At 42.2% G+C, this 20,249-nt stretch overlaps 1 protein-coding gene across 4 annotated transcripts in view; it reads left to right on the top strand.

Moving 5' to 3' along the window:
* LOC144755477 (cytochrome P450 2G1-like) overlaps positions 1–16,202 on the top strand; it is a 359,316-nt gene extending 343,114 nt beyond the window's left edge. For all 4 annotated transcript variants that reach the window (XM_078644451.1, XM_078644450.1, XM_078644449.1 and 1 more), the window contains one exon: positions 16,021–16,202. In XM_078644451.1, the coding sequence (XP_078500577.1) occupies positions 16,021–16,202 (182 nt within the window). The remainder of the gene's footprint in view (positions 1–16,020) is intronic.
* Positions 16,203–20,249: the final 4,047 nt, after the last annotated feature.

Below are 20,249 nucleotides of genomic sequence, written 5' to 3'. Positions count from 1 at the left end.
CTGGGTATGAAATTACTGAAAAGACTTCAAGCAGGTCTCGGCTTTATTATTAGCCAACATAAAAGGAGAAGCAGCATATGTGGCGATCCGCCAGAAATTGAAAGAAACAGATATAGCAGAACAACCTTTTGAACTTGCCAGAATCATAGAAAAATCCTATGAAGAACTAGGAAGAGATAGTTTGGGTGGGAAACCACTAAAACCACAACTAATTGAAAGTCCTGAAAAAACTTTTATTAAAAATAATCTGAATACTCCAAAAAAGAATTGGGGTGGTAATAAACAATCCACTCCCAAAGAAAAAAGTTTTCAGTCCAGAGGAAGGTCTCCTCAAAGGAGAGATAGATCTCCAGAACGAGGAAACAAGTCTCCCCAAAGGGAGCCCTCTGAGAAAAGATACAACCTTAGAGATAGGGAAAAATTGAGAAAACCTGACAGATATCAAGATATTGATACACGTCCCTCTCGATCTTTTCAGAATTCCTCACAGAAATCGGAAAGAAGAGAACGGTCAGAACACAAGGAAGAGCACGTCAAGTCCAAGGACAAGGAACCTGCTCATCAAAGTAAAAAATTACAATTTCCAAGAAAGATGGTAGCCAGTATTAAAATAAAACATGCCGAGGGTACTGAGGACACAACTGCAGACACCAGAGTTAGCAAACCCCATAAATTATACGAGATAACATTGTGTATAGAGGGGGACAAAACTTGGAAAATAAGGGGTCTCTTTCGGGATCACTTATCAAAAGGCTATGATATCCTGTTAGCTGAAAAAGACTGGCCACCAGAGTTTGTCAGGGAGTGCCCTCATGGCGAAGAAATGATTATGCCTGCCTTCTCGAATCATATTCCAATTCATAAAAAATACACATTTGCAAGAAAATGGGCAGTGGCCCAAGACCCTGCATTATATAAAAATCATGTAGAATGGGATGAGGATTCGGCTCCCCACAAAATCCAGTTAAAAAGTGAACCTACTGCACAAAGGCAGTACCCAGTTAAACAAGAAGCTAAAAAGCAAGTCAGGGAGATCTTAGATCAACTTGAATATCAGGGGGTAATTGAAACATGCCCCTCACAAATGAACAATCCTTTGTTTCCTGTCTCCAAGCCAGACGATTCATATTGTCTAGTTTTGGACTACAGACACTTAAACTCCTGTTGCAAAACATTTGCAGTACAAAACTCACACAGTGCAGCACTAATGAATAACATCGTGCGCAAAAAATATAAAACGACATTAGATATCTCTAATGGATTCTTTTGTCAAAACATTGCACCTGAAAGCAGCTATTTGACCGCTTTCTCAACAATGGGGTCGCATAAACAATTCTGTTGACTCCCACAGGGATTCAAGTATAGCCCAGGATTATTCTCAGCAAGAGTAACAGAGTTACTACAAATATATGATGATGAGGCATTATCTTATGCCGATGACATCTATCTCACAGATGATGACCTGGAGACTCACTTAAAAAGAGTGAACACCATAATACTTGGGTTCGCAGCTGAAGGGTACAAATTCAACTTTAAAAAGTCACGAATTGCCCACCTAACTGTCCTGTTTTTAGGATATGAATTATCAAGTGAAGGCAAAAGCCTAGCAGACAATTTCTTAGAGAAATGTGCTGTACTCCAAGCACCAAAAACGCTGAAGAATTTACAATCAATACTAGGTTTCCTGAATTTCGGAAGAACATACATTCTAAATTTTGCAGAGAGGGTTAAACCTCTCTATGAATTAATAAAACCTGACTTCAAACCAATAAGTTGGACTCAGAAACACACAGAAATGTTAAGATCATTACAAACAGACATGTTAACTAAAACAAAACTGCAAACACGCGAAAACGTACGCAACCTTGTAATCCGAGTCATCCCAGGAAGATGCGGATTCACGTACCTGACCTCTAATGAGGGAGAAACTGTACCAATAGCTTACAAATCACATTTGTACACACAAGCTGAAATGAAATTCAGTTCTACTGAAAAAATTCTGACTGCGGTTCAAACTGCGGAAGCAAAAGAAAGAGCCCTGGCACAAGGTAAATGAATAATAATCGTTACACCTGTACCTGCCCTAGAAGCAGTAACAAGAGCAAGCATTCCAAATGCTAAAGCACTACATCCGAGATGGATACAATGGGTTAATTCTCTTGCTGCATCAGACGTAGTATACGAATTTGATCCTAACTTAAAAACAAAAGAATTTCTCCAATATGAATATTAATGTCCTCTGCCGACCGAAATCCTGCCTCTGGAACATCACGGCTGTATAATATATACAGACGGATCAGCACAACCCGCAGTTGGGGGTAAACAAGCATATAGTGCTGCGTGCGCGATTGTTAAAGGTCGTTGGCACGAAGGAAAATTTAGACCACTGGTCACTAAAACTCAATCTCTAGGAGATTGTACAGCCCAGCGAGCTGAACTACTGGCTTTTAAGATGGCGCTTGAAAATACCGATCGCGAATTCCCCACACTAATAGTGTGCGATTCATATTACTGTGTTCAGTCTTACAATGAATACTTGCAGAACTGGGTTCAAAACGGCTTCAAATATGCAAAAGGTGGCACAATCAAGCATAAAATGCTTTGGGAACAAGTAGTTCTTTTACAGAAAGAACTACAAAAGACTCATGTGATACATACACTGAGTCATCAACGTGATGGCGTTCATGTTGCAGGGAATTCATTAGCTGATGAAGCCGCGAAGGCAGCTGTGCAAACGGCTTCCGTAGCTGCTATCACACGGTCAAAAACAAAAATAGACAGCGATATAATGAAAGCTGTCAGTGCTTCAGTAAAAGATGATAGAAAAACACTCCCAAAAGGCTTTCGAGTAAAGTACTCATACATAACTGAAGCGAATAATGTTCCTTTTGCTAGAAACCCTGGAGTGGGGGATAGGGCAATTCCAAACATGGAACACAGATTAGGACTAATTATAGCGGCACACGAAGGGTTCGCCTCTGCACATGCTGGTGTTTCCGCCACAATATCATTATTAAAACAGAGATATTGGTGGCCACGCATGAGGAAACAGACTAGAAACTATGTTCTAGAATGTGAAATATGCCAAAGAATGAAAGTATCAACAGTGAAACGACAAGCACAGACACCCCTTCTAATCTCAGACAAACCATTAGCATGTGTTTACCTGGACCACTGTGGTCCCTTACAAAGGGATGGAAACTATAAATATATCATGGTCGCAGTGGATTCCTGCACGAGATTCATTTGGATGTGGCCCCAGCGCAAAGATTTGTCGGCACATACGCAATTGGCATGCTACATTCTGACCAGGGTCCTGCGTTTAGCTCTCGAGCTTACAAAGAGGCCATGACCAGCATGGGCATTGCATTGCGGTACTCTTCTCCCTTCCATCCTGAGGGAAATGCGGTAGTGGAAAGAAAAACCCGTGACATAAAGCAATCTATAACAGCGAGGGTATTAGGTTTGGGTGATGGTGGGTCAAACATTTAGCAAGTGTCCAACGTAGTCTTAACAATGTGCCAAGAAATTCTCTAAAAGGTATCACTCCGTACGAACTAGAATGCACATCCAGGATCTAGATTGTCAGACTTCAGTGGTGAATAAAAAATCCTATATCAAAGAGCGTTTGGCTGTTTTACAGGACTTAAATGAAACAAGAAGAAGTTCGAGTAACACAAAGTTAAAGCCAACAGCCACTGAAGAAAAACCACCTGTCCCAGAAAGACCTGTCTGGATTCCAAAGATTGGGGATCTGGTCAGAAAAAAGATTGCGGTGAAGAAGAAATTTGGGCCTTCTTACAGAAAGGCAGGACCTGTCTTAGCTATCAGCGGAACAAGATCAGTAGTTCTACCGCCCCTTGCTGGTAAAAAGGAGAACAGAGTTGTATCCATCGACCTGGTAAAACAACAATCATGTGGCCAATAATAAGTAGTAGGACCAGTGGACTCCCAAGAAATAGCAGAAGACCAAATCTTGCTACAATCCAAGAGGTTCAAACTGAGAGACTAATCACATTTGATAAACCTGCAGTGAATAAAAAAGGACTATGCAACAAAGCCATGGAACTTGTGCCTCTTGAAACCCAAATTGCAACAGTTCGTCAAGAAACACCTGTCTACAATGATGTAGCTTCAGACTATACTAATGTAACAAAAGAAGATTCAAAGACAAAAGAAAATCCGGAAGCAATTCCAACAATTGACAGAACTGCATCTGGCTACTTCATCAATTTCGATGATTTTTCGGATGATCCAAGCGAGCATGAAGAAACGCCAGCAACAAAAACTTTCAAAGAAAAAATGACTGAACTTTTTCATCAACTAAAAGAAACATATCTGATTTCACCATGGATTGAATTTTGGATTGTGTTAGGTGTACTTTTCCTCTTACTTTGGCTCATCATGGTTCTATGTTTGGGAAAATTCATTGAGGGAAAATATAGTACAATGGACACAGCAAGTCAGAACATCAACTTGGTCCTAAAGCCTCACAAATCCTCACACATCGAGAAAAGAGAGCTGTCATCAGTGAACATCACAGCCAATCCAATACCCGGTGGGGTAGCATGGGACTAAACTGATTATGACATTTATGGCCCGATTGAGCTCCTGAAATATCTACATCAGTTCAAGATTTCATTAACTGACTTTGTAAAACCAAGTACTTTCACTGATGATTGGGACTTTGAAAATATTAATAATATGATGTCAGATTTAGTAATGTCAGCAACATTCACAGAACAAGATTATTTGCAGGGTTCAGCAAAATATGAAGAAATGTACAGTTGTAAATGTAGTTGAGCTTATATAGCGCACAGCTACCCGCAGTGGGTGTCCCGGCGCTTGCTTAGGGAACCCTTCCTGGTATTCCCCTGTGAGATAGCAGGGTATCCACAAGGTGAAAGTCAGGCATCCCGCCGCGAGGGGCCGTTGTGGAGATTAAGCAAGCTATTGCCCAGAGTCGCAGAGTGTGAACCCGTGAGTCGAGGAGGCACCGGGGCGAGAATTATCGAGTCCGTGGAATTTTTAGCCCAAGACCCACCGAGGCGGGGAATTGAACCCTGGTCCATGACCGATCTCAGCTTCCAGGTCTGCTGCCTCTAACCCCTGAGCCACACTTCTCCAATCTGCAGTTATAATTATTATGGTCATCACTATTTGCATAAATCTGCTAATCCAAGAAATGTTTTTAATTATAACCAATTGGAACATTGTGCAACACCGCCAAAAGGCAGCTCAAAAACATTTTATTAGAAATTCCCATACTTCTCAGGGTTTAACACAACAGATCCAGAAACGTTTTATTTTAAAATGTCAAATGAGACAGGAATGAAAACAATGTTGACAAATACTAAATTGATTTATTCTGAAAATTTTAATGACAAAATGGTTACATTTGGTTTTGAATTTTAGAAAAACAACATTGAAACTAAAACCATCTGGGGTTCAAAAGACTGGAAGGTACAAGGTCTGTAAGCATTATTTAGAGCCTGCATGATCCCAGAACAGATAATATTCCTGAATGACACCATTCAGCAAACTACCTGTCTTGGTTTAGCCAAGATAAAAGACTTAAATAAACCGTCTATTCCGAAGCCCATACCTGATAGTAATAGCACTACAGATGTGGAAATAGACGTATCCCATATTTTACACCAAAACAGAACAAATCCTGATTGGAAAAAATGATTGATCTGGCCCACAGACACAAATAACTGTCAAGATAGATTCCTGAACAAATTACAGGGGTTAAAACAGAACAGGCCAGACCCAAGATACTCCCAGAGACAACATCCAGGGATAGTTACAACATACAGTGTAGGGAAACTATGCCTCGAATGGCTACAAAAATCCACACTGGCTGAAATTAAACAACACTTATCTTTACTTAAAGACGGTGCTGACTTGCGTGATTTCATACTGGGACCACGCAAACAGCGTCAAAAACGTTTCATATACGCCGGTATATACGCTGCTTACAACAAAGCTTGGAAAGTAACACAAATTGAAACTGCAGAAAAAATACGAGAAATATAATAGAGCAGGACTTACTAATGTTACAACATGGTCAGTCCCAATTGCGTTCTATTGTACAACTTGACTGGACGTTGCAAAACCTGCGTTCAGGCTACGTGCCATGGCGTCTAATCAACATAACGTCATTATTTTCTATCTTTAACCTTACTGATAAACAAATCAGTTTGGCACAAAAAGGAGCAGACTATACGATTCTGAGCATTGAAAAACTTGAGAGATTACCATTGACAATGTCAGAAAGACCTGTCATTGAATGGATAATACACGGAACAATTACAATTCGGATAACAACTTTCCAGTTTAAGTATTGCCAAAAATATATACCAGCAGGCCTGTATGAAAGGTTGGGTAAAGGATACATCAAGTCAACATGGAAATTACCTTATACACACAAATGTTATATTGAAGGAAAAAAGGAGGTATTTCTTAGTGGTAACAATTGTAAAGAATCACTAAGCGGTACACTTCTGTGTCAAGGTATTAACTTACATGGAGCCTGCGAAGGTTCATCAAATAACCTTTCATGTCATCTGCATGGCACTCCTGCGACACAGATAGAGCCATTTTTCAGACATCTTTCCAACGGCAGCTACGTTCTAATAAGTGACCACAGCTGTTGTGGCATGGTGCCAGGAAAAGCCTATCTCGTGAGCGTTACTTCCATGGTCACTTGCTGTATGCAAGTATTGTATCCAAACATCAATCCAGACATGGAGGCGGCAATATGGCCTTCTTTGAATATCTCTTCTATTCGAATTGATACTTTAAGCAGAAGGAAGTCTATTATTTTACAGAAAACTGTGCCTTTAACCTCGTCCAAAAGACGTATGATCTACAAGTTGCAAGGACAGCGGCAGAGATACATTCCCTATTATCAACAAATTGCCCCGTACATTTCGTAGAAATGATAGGTCAAATCTTAAACATGTCTGATACCAGTGGCATCGCACATGTATTTAAGACAATTTTTTCGGGACTGTTAGCACCCTTTGAAACAGTTCTGGGCATTTTTCCGAATTTTGTCCATTCCGTTTTCGGCGGCCTGCCTCTTCTTTTGGGACTCGTAGCAGGAATTTTATTTTTGATCCTTCTGCTCCGATATGGCAAGCCAAGCCACAGACAAAGCTCCAGCTACGATGGAAGAAACGATCCTAGCAATACGCTACCGAGACAGAATCACTAAAGTCATCGGATTAGCACGGCTAAGAGATCTGAATACAACATGGTTTCTTTCATTTAGACCCATCTGGCAGAATTGCATCTTACCTGTGCTTCGATGTCTGCTATGCGGAGAAGAATGCATGTTGGACGTCTGTCTTACACTACCATCAGCAGTACCAATGGATATCGATACTTTGCTAGGTCCTGTAACGACTCATGCATGGTGTTGTCCCCAGCGGCTACCTATTCTGATGACGGCATTCGTTGAGACTTCACCATTACGAGTAGGTGGCGGTGAAGTACGAGAGGAAGCAGCACCAAACAGGTACAACCTTCTGTGAGCATTGCTGATCCAGACATCTATGATAGCAATCATTCTCACATGTGCACAATTTCAACTTTTTCGAACTTGGGCGAACTTTCACCTGATGTTGTAGACCCATTTTTAGCAAGCCTGTCTGAAATGATGTTCTCCCCTGAACAACGAGAATAACTTTTAAAACAACGAGCACACAGCGTTCCCTGAACTCTGAATTCGGCCTTCAGTTTTTGATAAACAAAACTACTGAAAACATTTGGAACAATTTTTTTCCCCTGAAAGCGAAATTATTTTTTTTTCCCTTCCAAAATATTTACCTTTTTCTGGCACATGGTACTCTGCTTAAAGTAGAACTATTCTTAGAGAACAGAGCTTCTATTTTTAGAGATACTAGAGACAATATTTTACCTCAACCTCTAGCACATGTACAGTATTGTATAAATATGTGATGGAATGGTCTTGACCTTCTTTTCTGTATACCGAGCCATTTCATGTGTAATTTTCGCAATTCATTCAGCTAATATTTATATATGCATTTCCTGAATGATAACACTGCTTGAAAAACGTACAGTATAAATACTCATTTTCGTGTATATACCATACACCATTTCAAATGCAATTTATGTATTTTGGGGTGGGTTGGAAAACACATGCACCGTTATATGTTTAGTATTGCTTAGTATTTAAGTAATGATGGACATTAATACGTGGAGTGGGTGTTGTGAATCTATCTAGGACCCTAATCAAGATATCCCCGATTCATGCCCTTATATGGTTATAACAAAACATATCCTTATAAAGGCATAGGAATCATGTCCATATCTAGTCATATCCCATGCAGTCCAAATACGGCAAGGCTACTCCCATAGACTCCTAGAAAGTACAACGCGTTCTTTAAACAAACCAAGCCTCCAGCAGCCCGGGAAATCCCCTGCTTTTGTTTTGATTTGCACAAGAACTTCTGGAGTCCAGAAAGAACTGTTAGTTCTTAGTGACGTCTTATGTCCAACCTTACGTCAAACAATAATAATAATAATAATAATATGAAATTTATAATGCGCTCAGCTTACCCGGGGGCATCCCGGCGCAAACCCGGCACCTTCCAGGTATAAATATGCCAACGTTGCCTTAAGCAAACACACAGTGGTTTGGAGCAGAGCGGCTATCTACTTGCCCGAAGCCCAGCTGATGCGAGAGCCGAAGGAAGCCAACCCTCCCATTTGACGCACTGAGAGACGCTGTCTTTTCTCAAGCCAAGAAATCCAGCTCCGGTGTTTCCAGTCACCCTTGCGGGTTGCTGGGAGATCGAGTCCTGAGAGAGAGATACAAGACCTCCTACATTCTATTACCAAGGTACGGAGCTGACTAAACCCTTAAGAGAATTCTTGATTCAGATTCTTGGCAAAAACCAACCTAAATTAAACTGCACCTTACTTACTTCTTCCCACGTATTAGGCTTAGGTCAGGTACACCGGGGTAGGCGTATCTTAGAAGCACCAGTTGAGTACGTTAGTCAATGTTTTTATGTATGTATATATTTTATCCATTTTAAAGTATCATATGGCTAAGAAACCATATCAATGCTTTTACAGTATTATTTCATAATACTCCTTTTACTGTACCCACTTTACTTTCTGATAAGTATTGCAATTGTGGCAACTCACTTCTCTTGCATGAGAAAGAAGACTGCTCAATAAATAACACCTTTTATTGAAAACGCCCGTCTCTCTATTTCTCTGCACTCCTGGTGAAATTAAGTATGTACGATTGACTGAGTGAAATAGCTGTCTATTGTTTTCACACGACTCTAGAGATACACTCTTTATTCTGAGGGAGCAAATTTGTCATGTTTATGCGGTTGTGAGAAACTAATCCCTTCTTGTCTATTCAGGAAAGTTAACCCCTTCCTGTTCACTCGAGAAAGTTTCTAGTGACCTCTGAGCTAGCTGGCAAAACTAATTAAGTCTAACATAGTCAGTAGAGACCTAGATGACCTCAGTCCTACGTCTAAACTGCTGTTCATGTTATTCCAATGCACAGAGCCTATTGGGAATATAGGAACTACACTACAATACCATTGGCAAATTCACTCTACCTTGGCCTTCCTACGGCCTCGACTGTTCGTCTTTAAGTGAACGAAGATGCTGCTCCCAGTGTTTTGTATGATGTACTCAGGTAATCATTGCTATACCGAGTCTCTTGTCCAAGCTTTGCTGATTGCCTGTCAAGCAATGGGTGCTGTTTAAAGCACTCTACATCTGCCACCGGGCCTACTACAAAACAAGCCCTGTATACTTTTAGAGTTCCCTTCATCCCAACGCCTGTGCTTGTCACCTCCTTTCCTCTCATCTCTTTCTATAGTGGGCATACCACGTGCGATTCGCCCCCTGACAGATTAAACAAGAGATAAGCTTTTCTCTTCTTCCCCACACAATCACACCAGGCAAGTAGTTGGTCTTTACAGCGTAGTCTTTATTTGTTGATTCACTCTCAACATTTGACCAACTTTATTATCCAACAAAAAAAACACACATTGTTATAAAAGAAATAGTCTTGCGAAGTATACATTTCAGCCACCGTTTGAGATTGTATTTACATTTCTGTATCTCCAGAGACACACTTGATGCATTTTGTCACAGTGGTCACAACCAATTGCCCCTGCTCCCATCTCTCTGGGGTAACTACCCGTCTAGATGGGGCCATCAGGACACTGCTTTGTGTCTTGCCACCTCTCGGGGTTTCTGCGCACAAGATAGCCTCTCCAAAATTGTTTACTTCAAGCATCGGCATCTCGGGTAGAGCCGGGGAGTCCAGGACCACCAGCAGGTCAGCCCCCTCTCCCTCCAACCCGGAGCCCCACATTGACTGCCTGACCTGTTCCAGGACCAGACAGTCCCCGCCAAAAAGGAGTCCCCACCATTTCTCTTGCCCGTGACCCGCCAACTCAACTTCTAATCTCAGGAATGGGTGGGTGGGTAGCTTGATGTTGCTCAGATCTCCTAGGCACCCGCTATGAAATGACAAAGTGGGCTTCCCCCTCTCGTCACTGGCTTTTGTCATTTTTGGGGGAGGGGTCACCTGCGTACCTTAGCGAAGCATCAAAGGGGACCTCCCGTGTTTCCGACAGCGCCCCCTCCTACCTTCTTGCCCCGAAGTGACCCTGGATCCCGAACGCGATGCCACTAATGGCATCATGCCCCTAGGTGTGGGTGTTGCCTACCATAGTGGGCATACCACATGCGATTCGCCCACTGCCAGATTAAACAAGCTAGCCATTTTTCTCTTCTTCCCCACCACAAACACACCAGGCAAGTAGTTGGTCTTCACTGCGTAGTTTTTATTAAACTTTCAGATACCGCAGTCTTTATTTGTTGATTCACTCTCAACTTGTGACCAACTTTATTATCAACCAAAACAACACACATTGCTATAAAAGAAGTAGGCTTGCAAAGTACACATTTGAGCCACAGTTTGAGATTATATTTACATTTCCAGAATCTCCAGAGACACACTTGATGCATGTTGTGCCAGCGGGCCACAACCAATTGCCACTGCTTCTATCTATCTGGGGTAACTACCCGTTGTCTATCCTTCTAGACCTGGCCACCAGGACACTGCTTCGCGGCCTTGCCCCCTACAGGGGTTCCAGCGCATGAGATAGCCTCTCCAAAATTGTTTGCTAAAAGCGCCAGCATCTCTGGTAGAGCCGGAGAGTCCAGGACCACCAGCAGGTCAGACCCCTCTCCCTCCAGTCTGGAGCCCCATATTGACTGCCCTCCCTGTTCCAGGACCAGACAGTCCCCGACAAAATGGAGTCCCCGCCATTTCTCTTGCCCAGGACCCTGCCACAGGACGAGGAGCTTACTGGCGCTCTCGCCCTCCCCCAATGCCACTTGACCATCCTGATCTAATGCCATGACCCCTAAAATGTTCTGGATGAACAATTCAAGCCCTGTGTTGGACAGATGCAGTCCATCCGCCAAATACAACTCTGCTTTGGAGGCCTATATCAAGTTATGCTTAATGGAACGTATGGGTGGCCCTGCTAACAGTTGTGCCACTGTCTGATTTAATTTTTTCACCTACCTGTTTACTGCGCTTGATGGTGTATTGTTAGCCCAAACCTGACGTGGAATCACCTCCAACCAGAATATAGTGGTGTCCGGCAGGGCCCTCCTCACCCATGTGAGTGAGAAAAGAATGCCTCTTTCACCCCCCTCCGGCCCGCCAAGATCATATCATTGCCACCTTAATGAATCACCAACACGTCTGGGATGGGCATGGCCTTATCTAGTGTGTTCTGTAAATGGGCCATGAGACCTTTCAACTGCTGCCCTCCAATCCCTATCCAGTGGTGATTGATTCATTTTACTCTCTGCACTCTTTCATCCCTGAAAAATTGCCCTCCTCTCTGTATAAAGGAGTGGCAACACCCGCATACCTGCGTCCGCTGCCTCAAGACCACTGTATGAAAGTTAAAGAATAGAAAGAAAAGACTATGTTAGGCGAGAGGCACCCCATACGCCACTATGACCCAGCAACTGTCTAAACTAGCTGTGGTCTCACATATCGCTCAAACAGGATGACTTCCATCTGCCTACCCTCTTGATGGTTTCAAATGAGAGACCTAACGTGGCTGCTGTCGTGTAAGCCCCAATGCGGAATGAATGAGACATAAAATGGGCCATTTCCTCCCCCAGCAAAACCAGGGAGCAATTGCATATTCGAGTGAACTGAAATCTTGTGAGTGGGGTTTTATCTGCATGTATTAACAGCCTATCATCTCCCCCCAGGCCGCATTTGTATGAAGTTCTGCATTAGAATCACGGGACAATGAATGGCCCCATGCACTGCTCTTAGATATAGCCAAACTCCTTTCCCTGAAGGGTCTGTCTTTGACTTCCTCACTCTAACTTGCAGCATGTCCTCTGATTTACTCGCATCTGCAATGGTGATTCCCCCTTCCCTATCCGCCTTTGAAGCCTGTAAGAGCTCAGATATTCGGAAAGCCCCAAAGAATGCCAAAGAATACGCTAATCTCAACAACTGCATCTCATAAAGTGATATGCAGACTTGAGGTAACACCTCCAACATACTTGATAGCCTACTGGCGTCTATGGGTCTCCTGCATTATTTCACCCCCCCCGGGCCAATCGCTCCCAACCCTTCAATGCTCGTCTGACTCTAGGATACTTGGTAGGGTACACCACCCCCTTTAATCCTGCAAAGAAAGCAATTGCTGACAGCTGCCTCCTAATCAGAGATAGCGATTTTCCACACTCTTTCTATTGCACTATGAAGAGCAGTACCCCCTGCGGTGTCCATTTTTCTGTACCCCCTGCTCCCTTCAAGGCTGCTAAGTATACCTAAACCCAAAAAGGAACCCATTTCAGTTCCGTCAGGCTGCACAGCCCCAACACAATTTGAATCCAATGGATCAATTTCATTTATTTATTCTCAACTATTTTCTTCTTTGTTTCACCATACTTGTCATCCATTTTACTCTTAACTTAAGTTCAATCCATTTTATCCAAATAACGCTTGTCATCAAAGTTCAGAGACACAGGAGTATAGGGTGGGTTTCACACGCCATGATTTTAATCCAATCACCCAATGCATTTTGGGAAGTACATTTCCCTTCGTCAGGGGCATCTACAAATAGAAGTACATATTTTATAATTTAACTTGCTACCTTTCCCTATTGCAACATTTATTCAATGAGAAACATTCCCCAAATTACAAAAAACGAAATTCATCGTATCTGGACTGCAATTTCATTTGCTGAAGCATATTATACACTCATTTACCACATACCCAGAGCCAATGTTAAATTGCATCCTGTCTTAAATCATTAAAGGAAATCATCCAGATAATGCACCACATCTCGTGATGACACGAGGTCTTGTACTGCCCATTCCAAGAAACGACTGAATGTTTCAAAAACCACAAACGCAGTGGAACACCCAATTGGCATACATAGGTTCATGAAAAAACTCCCCTCAAACATGAAACCTAGCAACCTAGTGTCTTCTTTATGCACCGGAAGGAGACAGAAGGCAACCTCTATGTTGAATTTGGCCATCAGAGTGCCCTCCCCTAGTTTCTGTAGTTTTTGAATTGCTGTATCAAAAGTGGTGTAACGTACTGCGCATAGTTCTGGATCCAACTTGTCATTGACTGACAACCCCAGTGGACTTCATAGGTTATGAATCAGGCGGTATTTCCATGCCTCCTTCTTTGGCACCCGGCTCAGTGGTGAACACACTAAGTCTTGCCTTGGTAATTGCTGGAAAAGCCCAGCCACCCTCCCCAGCGCTACTTCTTTCATGATTTTTTCCTTACCCACCTCCGGATTTTGCTTAACTGAGCTCTGATTGTGTGGGGGAACAGCAAGAGGCAGAGCGCTAGAAAGAATATGGAAACCAAGTTTAAAACCTTGATATAATAGCTGAGCCTCTTCCCTCCCCTCGTATCTACGGAGCAAGTGGGCCAGGACATGCAGATGTATGGGAGTGGGTGGTTTCTTATGATGACTGGGCAGGGCGGTCCCAGTTCTGTTCGTGGGCAGGGTTATGCTGTTCTTTAGGTTTCCCAACTTTCTTGTAACACTTGTTCTCTGGGTGACCTTGTATTCCACAGAAGGAACATATATGCCTGAACTTGCATGCAGATCCCCTACTGCATTCGTTCTTGTTAAACTGCCAGCAAGCTTGTTTCTTGTCCCCTGTTCCTTTGTCCCCTCAAAAGGAATGAGCTGCCTTGGTAACTGGCGCTGCTGAGTAAAATTCAGCATGCAATATGTTGATCTCTCTCTGATCCCATGCCACTTCTGGCCGTACCGCCTTCATTTATCTAAATATGTTGTTCGATTGCAGCCAGGCTGTGCCCTGGAATTCTCAAGCTGAACCGTGGATCATTGAAATGTTGCTAATCAACTGGGCCGGCAAAGCTGGAAACCGCTCTACCATGATTGATGCGTAGATAGCAAAACCATAAACCCAATTCTTGATTGACCATTACACCCACACTTTTTTCAGTTTAAATGTGTCCTCCTTGCCTACCCTGTTCTTCCCTGGCACCACTCCTGCATTGATAAGACCAAATACTGACCGCCCTCGCTTCATGCGTTTGAATTTATTCCCCGCGTTTGCCTCTTAATTCCAGCCACGTGTTCCTATATGCGGGCAATGTTGCATCTGTGCTCCCAGTTTGTTTCTTTAACTTGCATGCTGACCGCGCATGCCTTTCCCGAATATTGATTGCCTCCGGAGCGCCAACCACACATTTCTACTTGTGGGCCACGCTGAACCCATGCTCCTGATCCCCGCTTCACTCCCTTTAAAATAGAACGCGCTTGTATTACAACACGTGCTCCATTCCCAACACTGACCACGCATTTCCACACGCGGTCCGCTTCTCCCGCTTGCCTTCTCATCACGCCCCTGCCATTGCTCACATGGCTCTCGCACATCACAGAGTGTGCCGGCCACCAATGCCCCTAATCAGCATACAGTTCCCCGGCCTCCCATGCTATGGTATGATCCTCCAAACAGGATGTAGCACGCTTTGTAATTATCAAAGCCGACCGTCTACAGCCAACATAAAACAACTCTTCCCCATGTATGCTACGCATATAAGGCCCTCTCAACTGGGTGTGTAAACTTTTAACTTGAGGTGGCTCAGATCCGCTTGGCACCCATGATGAAAGGACAAAGAGGGCTTCCCCCTCTCGTCACTGGCTTTTATCATTTTTGGGGGAGGGGTCGCTTGCGCACCTTAGTGGCGCATCAAAGGGGACCTCTCGTGTTTCCGGGGACGCCCCTCTTACCTTCTTGACCAACAGTGACCCGGGATCCCGAACACGATGCCACTAATGGCACCACGCCCCTAGGTGTGGGTGGTGCCTACCATTGCCCTTACCTAAAAACAAGAAAGTTCAGCCTGTGGTCTGGTTGTTCTCCTCTCTTGCAGATAAGCACTGGAATCCTCTCCCGGTCTCTGTTACAGCTCTCTCTGGTCATCGGCAACTTCATGAATCCTTAAAAATGTGGCTGTTTGCTCTTACTTTTTAAGATACACAGCAGCAGGCCAAGCACCCTCCTGGGTAATAGTTGCCCTGTACAACTTTTTACATAGACATAATGGGCCCGATGAACAATGGTAAAGTTGTAAAAAAGTCTAACAATATGACTTTTGGTATTCAAAAAGGGCAATTACAACTCATAAATTCCCTTTGTGAATACCGAAGGTGGAACTTCATGAGTTTCAGTATTCACAAAGGGCATTTAAGAGTAGTAAATGCCCTTTGTGAATACCGAAAGTCATAAAGTTAGACTCACTTTACCTTTGCAAATGGGGCCCATTGTGGGGTCATACTTAAATATGCTTACATACAATGCAGTTACCTCAGTGTGTGCTAATGAATGACTATTAAAATGTATAATTGATGTTTGCAACAATGAACTACAGTTTTCATTTTCTTGTGGCTTTTCTCACTCTAGGGAAACGAATTTGTATCGGAGAAGGGATGGCCAGGAACGAACTGTTCATATACATCACCTCGGTCCTTCAGAACTTCCAACTTAAGTTTTCTTGTGATCCAAAAGAAATTGACATCAAGCCAAGACTGAGTGGTTTCATAGGCATCCCAGTAAATTATAAGGTTCAAGCAATTCTCCGCTAGGGAAGGTGGTGGTGTCTGAACCTCAAGAAGGAGCACCAGAGGAAGGGAATTTGTGACCCTTAAAAAATCCCCAAAACACCTACCCTGCAATTTGAAAAGCAACGAACTACTGTATTTTTATGTCTTGTTTTTTTATGGAGCTCTTTAGTTACTTCCTCAGTTGTTCTTGACTAATAACTACTTGCATATCAGAGATGTAAATAACATTCATCATAGCAGCTTTATTTCAAAATCTCATGCTGTAAGATAATTCTGTTGAAGAAAATTATGTTGATGATTTATTGTATTTCTTCAGTTACATAAAGGTATTATGTCACTTTTATCCGAGATGCTGTAAACAAAATAAAATCATATGCACATTCAAAATAATTGACACATATAGATATTCGTAATGCATATACGTGATTAGTGAATGGAACCGTGAAACAAAGCTAAACACGGTCACTGCATTGTTATAGATGTGGAACCAAAAAAACATGATTACTGAAGAAATATGTTCAACGTGGATAAGTGATGAAGTAAGATGAATCCCACAAAACTTACAGATCAATTTGAGCAGAATAAAATAGGCGAGTGGAGAAGCTATAGTATCTGACGTAGGAAAAAACACAACCTGTTTACGAGGAGGTGAGTTTCAGAAATCTTTAAGACAACAGCAAATGAATGAAAATAAACCACATTTGAGAGTCAATTACTTCAAAGTGAGCTTTGAGTCCAAATGATAGAAATAAGGAAAGAGGAATATAAAGCGAACTTCTCAAAATTTAGAAGGACCACAACAGAATCTTGTGGACTGAAAACAAAGCGTGCAATGAGAACAATTTTTAGACGAGGATGAACCTTTCCAAAATATAGAAAAGTGCAGTCAGATATATACCAGCAAAACCAATGTACCACCATGCCATAACTTCTTAAATTGAATGGGGCATATTTACATACTCCTATTGCCACCAGAGCGTCACTTTTTTTGACGCTCTGGTGGTCGTAGCACCACTTTCTATATATACAAGGGGGCGCTAAGTCACTTAGCATGGTGTAACGCCACCTTGTAAATATGTCTCTTTGTGCCTCAGTCCTCTGCAGCAAAAGGACATGCGATGGGTGTTGCTGAAAGCGCTCCACCACAACACCCATTGCTTTGTGATGCTGCCTGAAATTAACATAGAGGTGAAAAATTGTGCCAGCACCAAAAACCAATGCCATGAAATAGCAGGTGGTAGAATGATGCACGAGGAGAAATGCTTTTATTTCTCCTCGTTTTTACTTTTTCTATGTGTGCTGCATTCTGTAGCACACAAGAAAAAGAGCAAAAATCCTTTAATGAGTTTTTTATGTGCAGAAAGGTGTCCTTTCCTGCACTTAAACAATGACGATTTCCTACTTCTGTGTATGCTACATAGAAGTAACAATTCACCATTATAGATTAAATGCAAAAAGGGAAACCTTCCTGCACATAAACAATAATTTCCTGCTACGCAGGCACCACTGCACTATGGTGCAAGGGGGCCTGTGTTGGCACTAGGCAGGTAATTTTAGCGGCAGCACTAGGAAAAAACAAGGGTGTGCTGTATTGTAGTAAATGCAGCGCATCCGCGAGTTTAGAAAATGTCAGAGCGAGGGGCTACCAGTTTTGGCACAGCACTGAGCTCCAACATTTTCTAGTAAATATGCCCCAAAGTGTAGAAAGAAAAAAGGAGTGTGGCAAAATGTCGAATGATGCAACTAAATCAAACAAAATCTAATTTTGTGGAGATCATTAATAAAATAGGGACCGAAAAGTAGAGCCATTATTCTTCCACAACTTAATGGTACTCAGATAATCGACCTAGGAAGAAAGGATGCTTGATTTGGTGTTCAGAGATTCAATGCAAACTGACCTTAAGAAGGCATGTTTTCCTTCAAAGTTACAAACCAATCACCCAAGCATTATTTTGTGGGGTACTGCAGTACTAAAAGGTATATAGGTATTATTTGTATAGCACAGACATAAGTAAAATGCAGTAGACGTTTGCACCGGTTTAAAGCCAATCCTTTAGTCAATGAGTGATAGGTATGTAGCTGTGTCATACTGTTCCAACTTTCTCATTAACCCCTTCCATGCTCATGACGGAACGGTTCCGTCATCAGCGTCGGTGCTCCGGTGCTGATGACGGAACATTTCCGTCATGAGCCAATATGATTTATGACCCTTCAGCACTGCAGCGAAATTCGCGCAGCACTGAAGAGGTTAAGACTGTGACTTTGGGCAGCATTAGCATCCAATCTATATGGGACTGAGTCCACGCATACCATCAGAATATGTTGACCTAATTCCTGGTTAGCTCACAGTGCGCCCGCTGGCCCCTGAGTGAACAGGGCACCCGATGGAGGCTGCAATTTCAGAACATGATAACCCAAATTCTCCAAAGGAAACGTGGAAGCAGATTTGACCCTATAGTCAATAACTCAGGCATGCTCAAAGGGAGATACAAGAAGTGCAAAATTCTCATTTCAAACGTTTATTGAAGCAATTGTACTCCTGTGTAAAATACATGTGCTGCAATGATTAATAGAATGGTGGGAAACACTATTACCAACATTTCAAGAATGCCGAACAGAATAAATAATTCAACCATTGTGCATTTGTGTTTGTTTATATGCATACTTCATTCATTATATCTTTATTTCGGCTACCAAAGCCATAAAAGATTTACAAGTTAAAACATACAATAATAAAAGAAACATATCAAAACATAATTACAATCAATAAATGTTAAAATGATTATACGCCATTGCTTACTATTAATCAATTTTGTCTTATAAAATATCAAATATCAAGTAAGGTTTGAGTCCTTGGTACACAGTTTACGCTCCATTCCTTGTTACAGCTTTAATCCTTTCTTCCTTCGAATGAAATACATGGAATGTAAAAATCTACTAACGCTGAATACTATTGTTTGCGTTGTATCTGGTTTAATTATTCTAAGTGCATTAGTACAGGACCTTATTCCTAAGAGATTACACAATGGTTTAATCCACCTCATTCTCGCCAGCCTATAGGCAGGACAGAAGAAGAGGATGTGCATATCATCTTCCTTCAAGTTTCCATCACACATAATACAAATATCATTTGCAATAAGGTTATCACTATTGTTTTTCCTGGTCCAACGTGCCACAGTTGAATTGGTCATGAGATTGCCATATCTTAACTTCATAAATAAAGTTTTGGCAAGTTGTGTCTCTAGCTCATCAAGAAAAACCTCGAATAAGGGCAGGTCCTTGAAGCTTAGGAAGCTACGAACTAAGGACCCACCACTATTTCCGCTAGTCAATGAATCCCATATGAAGCCCCCAAAATGCCTTTTTTACCAGGATTTTTGAGTTTGGAGGCAACCTTTCTGGGTTCTCCCATAAATGGACCAAACCTATGTTAGTGAGCCACACTTTGATGTGTCTAAGCCATGGATTGGATTTTGACACGTCCAAGCACTGAATTTCTTTCAGTCCATCCCTGTAGTCGCATAGTTCTGGTGTCTGCCAAAGTCTTACCCAGAACATTAAAGGCCGAACAATAGTATAATGATCTGTCCTTTTAAAATTCATGTCCAACTGAAGGGGCACCAAAGGGGTGCCTTTCGGGACCCTTGCCAAACTAAGCATAAAATTATTATCCTGAGTTGAAAAAACATCTTTTGAGATGGGACCCCAGATCTCAGCGCCGTAAAGAGCTGCAGGATGGACCTTGAATTTGAATAATTCAACTGCGGGTGTCACTGCTTTACTAGTACTTAAACTATGTTTATTAAGGATTGGCTTGGAATTCTGTGCAAATATTATCTTACTTTTCTCAATTTGAGGCCTCCATGTCAAGTTAGAGTCCAATGAGACCCCCAAATAAGAAAAGTGGTCAACGGATTCCAGTTTTTGGCCATGTAGTGTAAGCGTTCCTTTATCAGGTTTAGTTGGATTTAGGGCCATGCACTTTGTCTTTATAGCGTTAATTTCCAATCCTTTATTGGTACAGTACTCACTGAAAGAACATAAAAGTGCCTGTAAACCTTTTTTAGT

The sequence above is a fragment of the Lissotriton helveticus genome, chromosome 5_1 (assembly GCF_964261635.1).
Source record: "Lissotriton helveticus chromosome 5_1, aLisHel1.1, whole genome shotgun sequence".
Taxonomy (NCBI): domain Eukaryota; kingdom Metazoa; phylum Chordata; class Amphibia; order Caudata; family Salamandridae; genus Lissotriton; species Lissotriton helveticus.
Note: the sequence above shows the minus strand (reverse complement) of the source record. Positions and strands in the feature narration are given on the sequence as shown.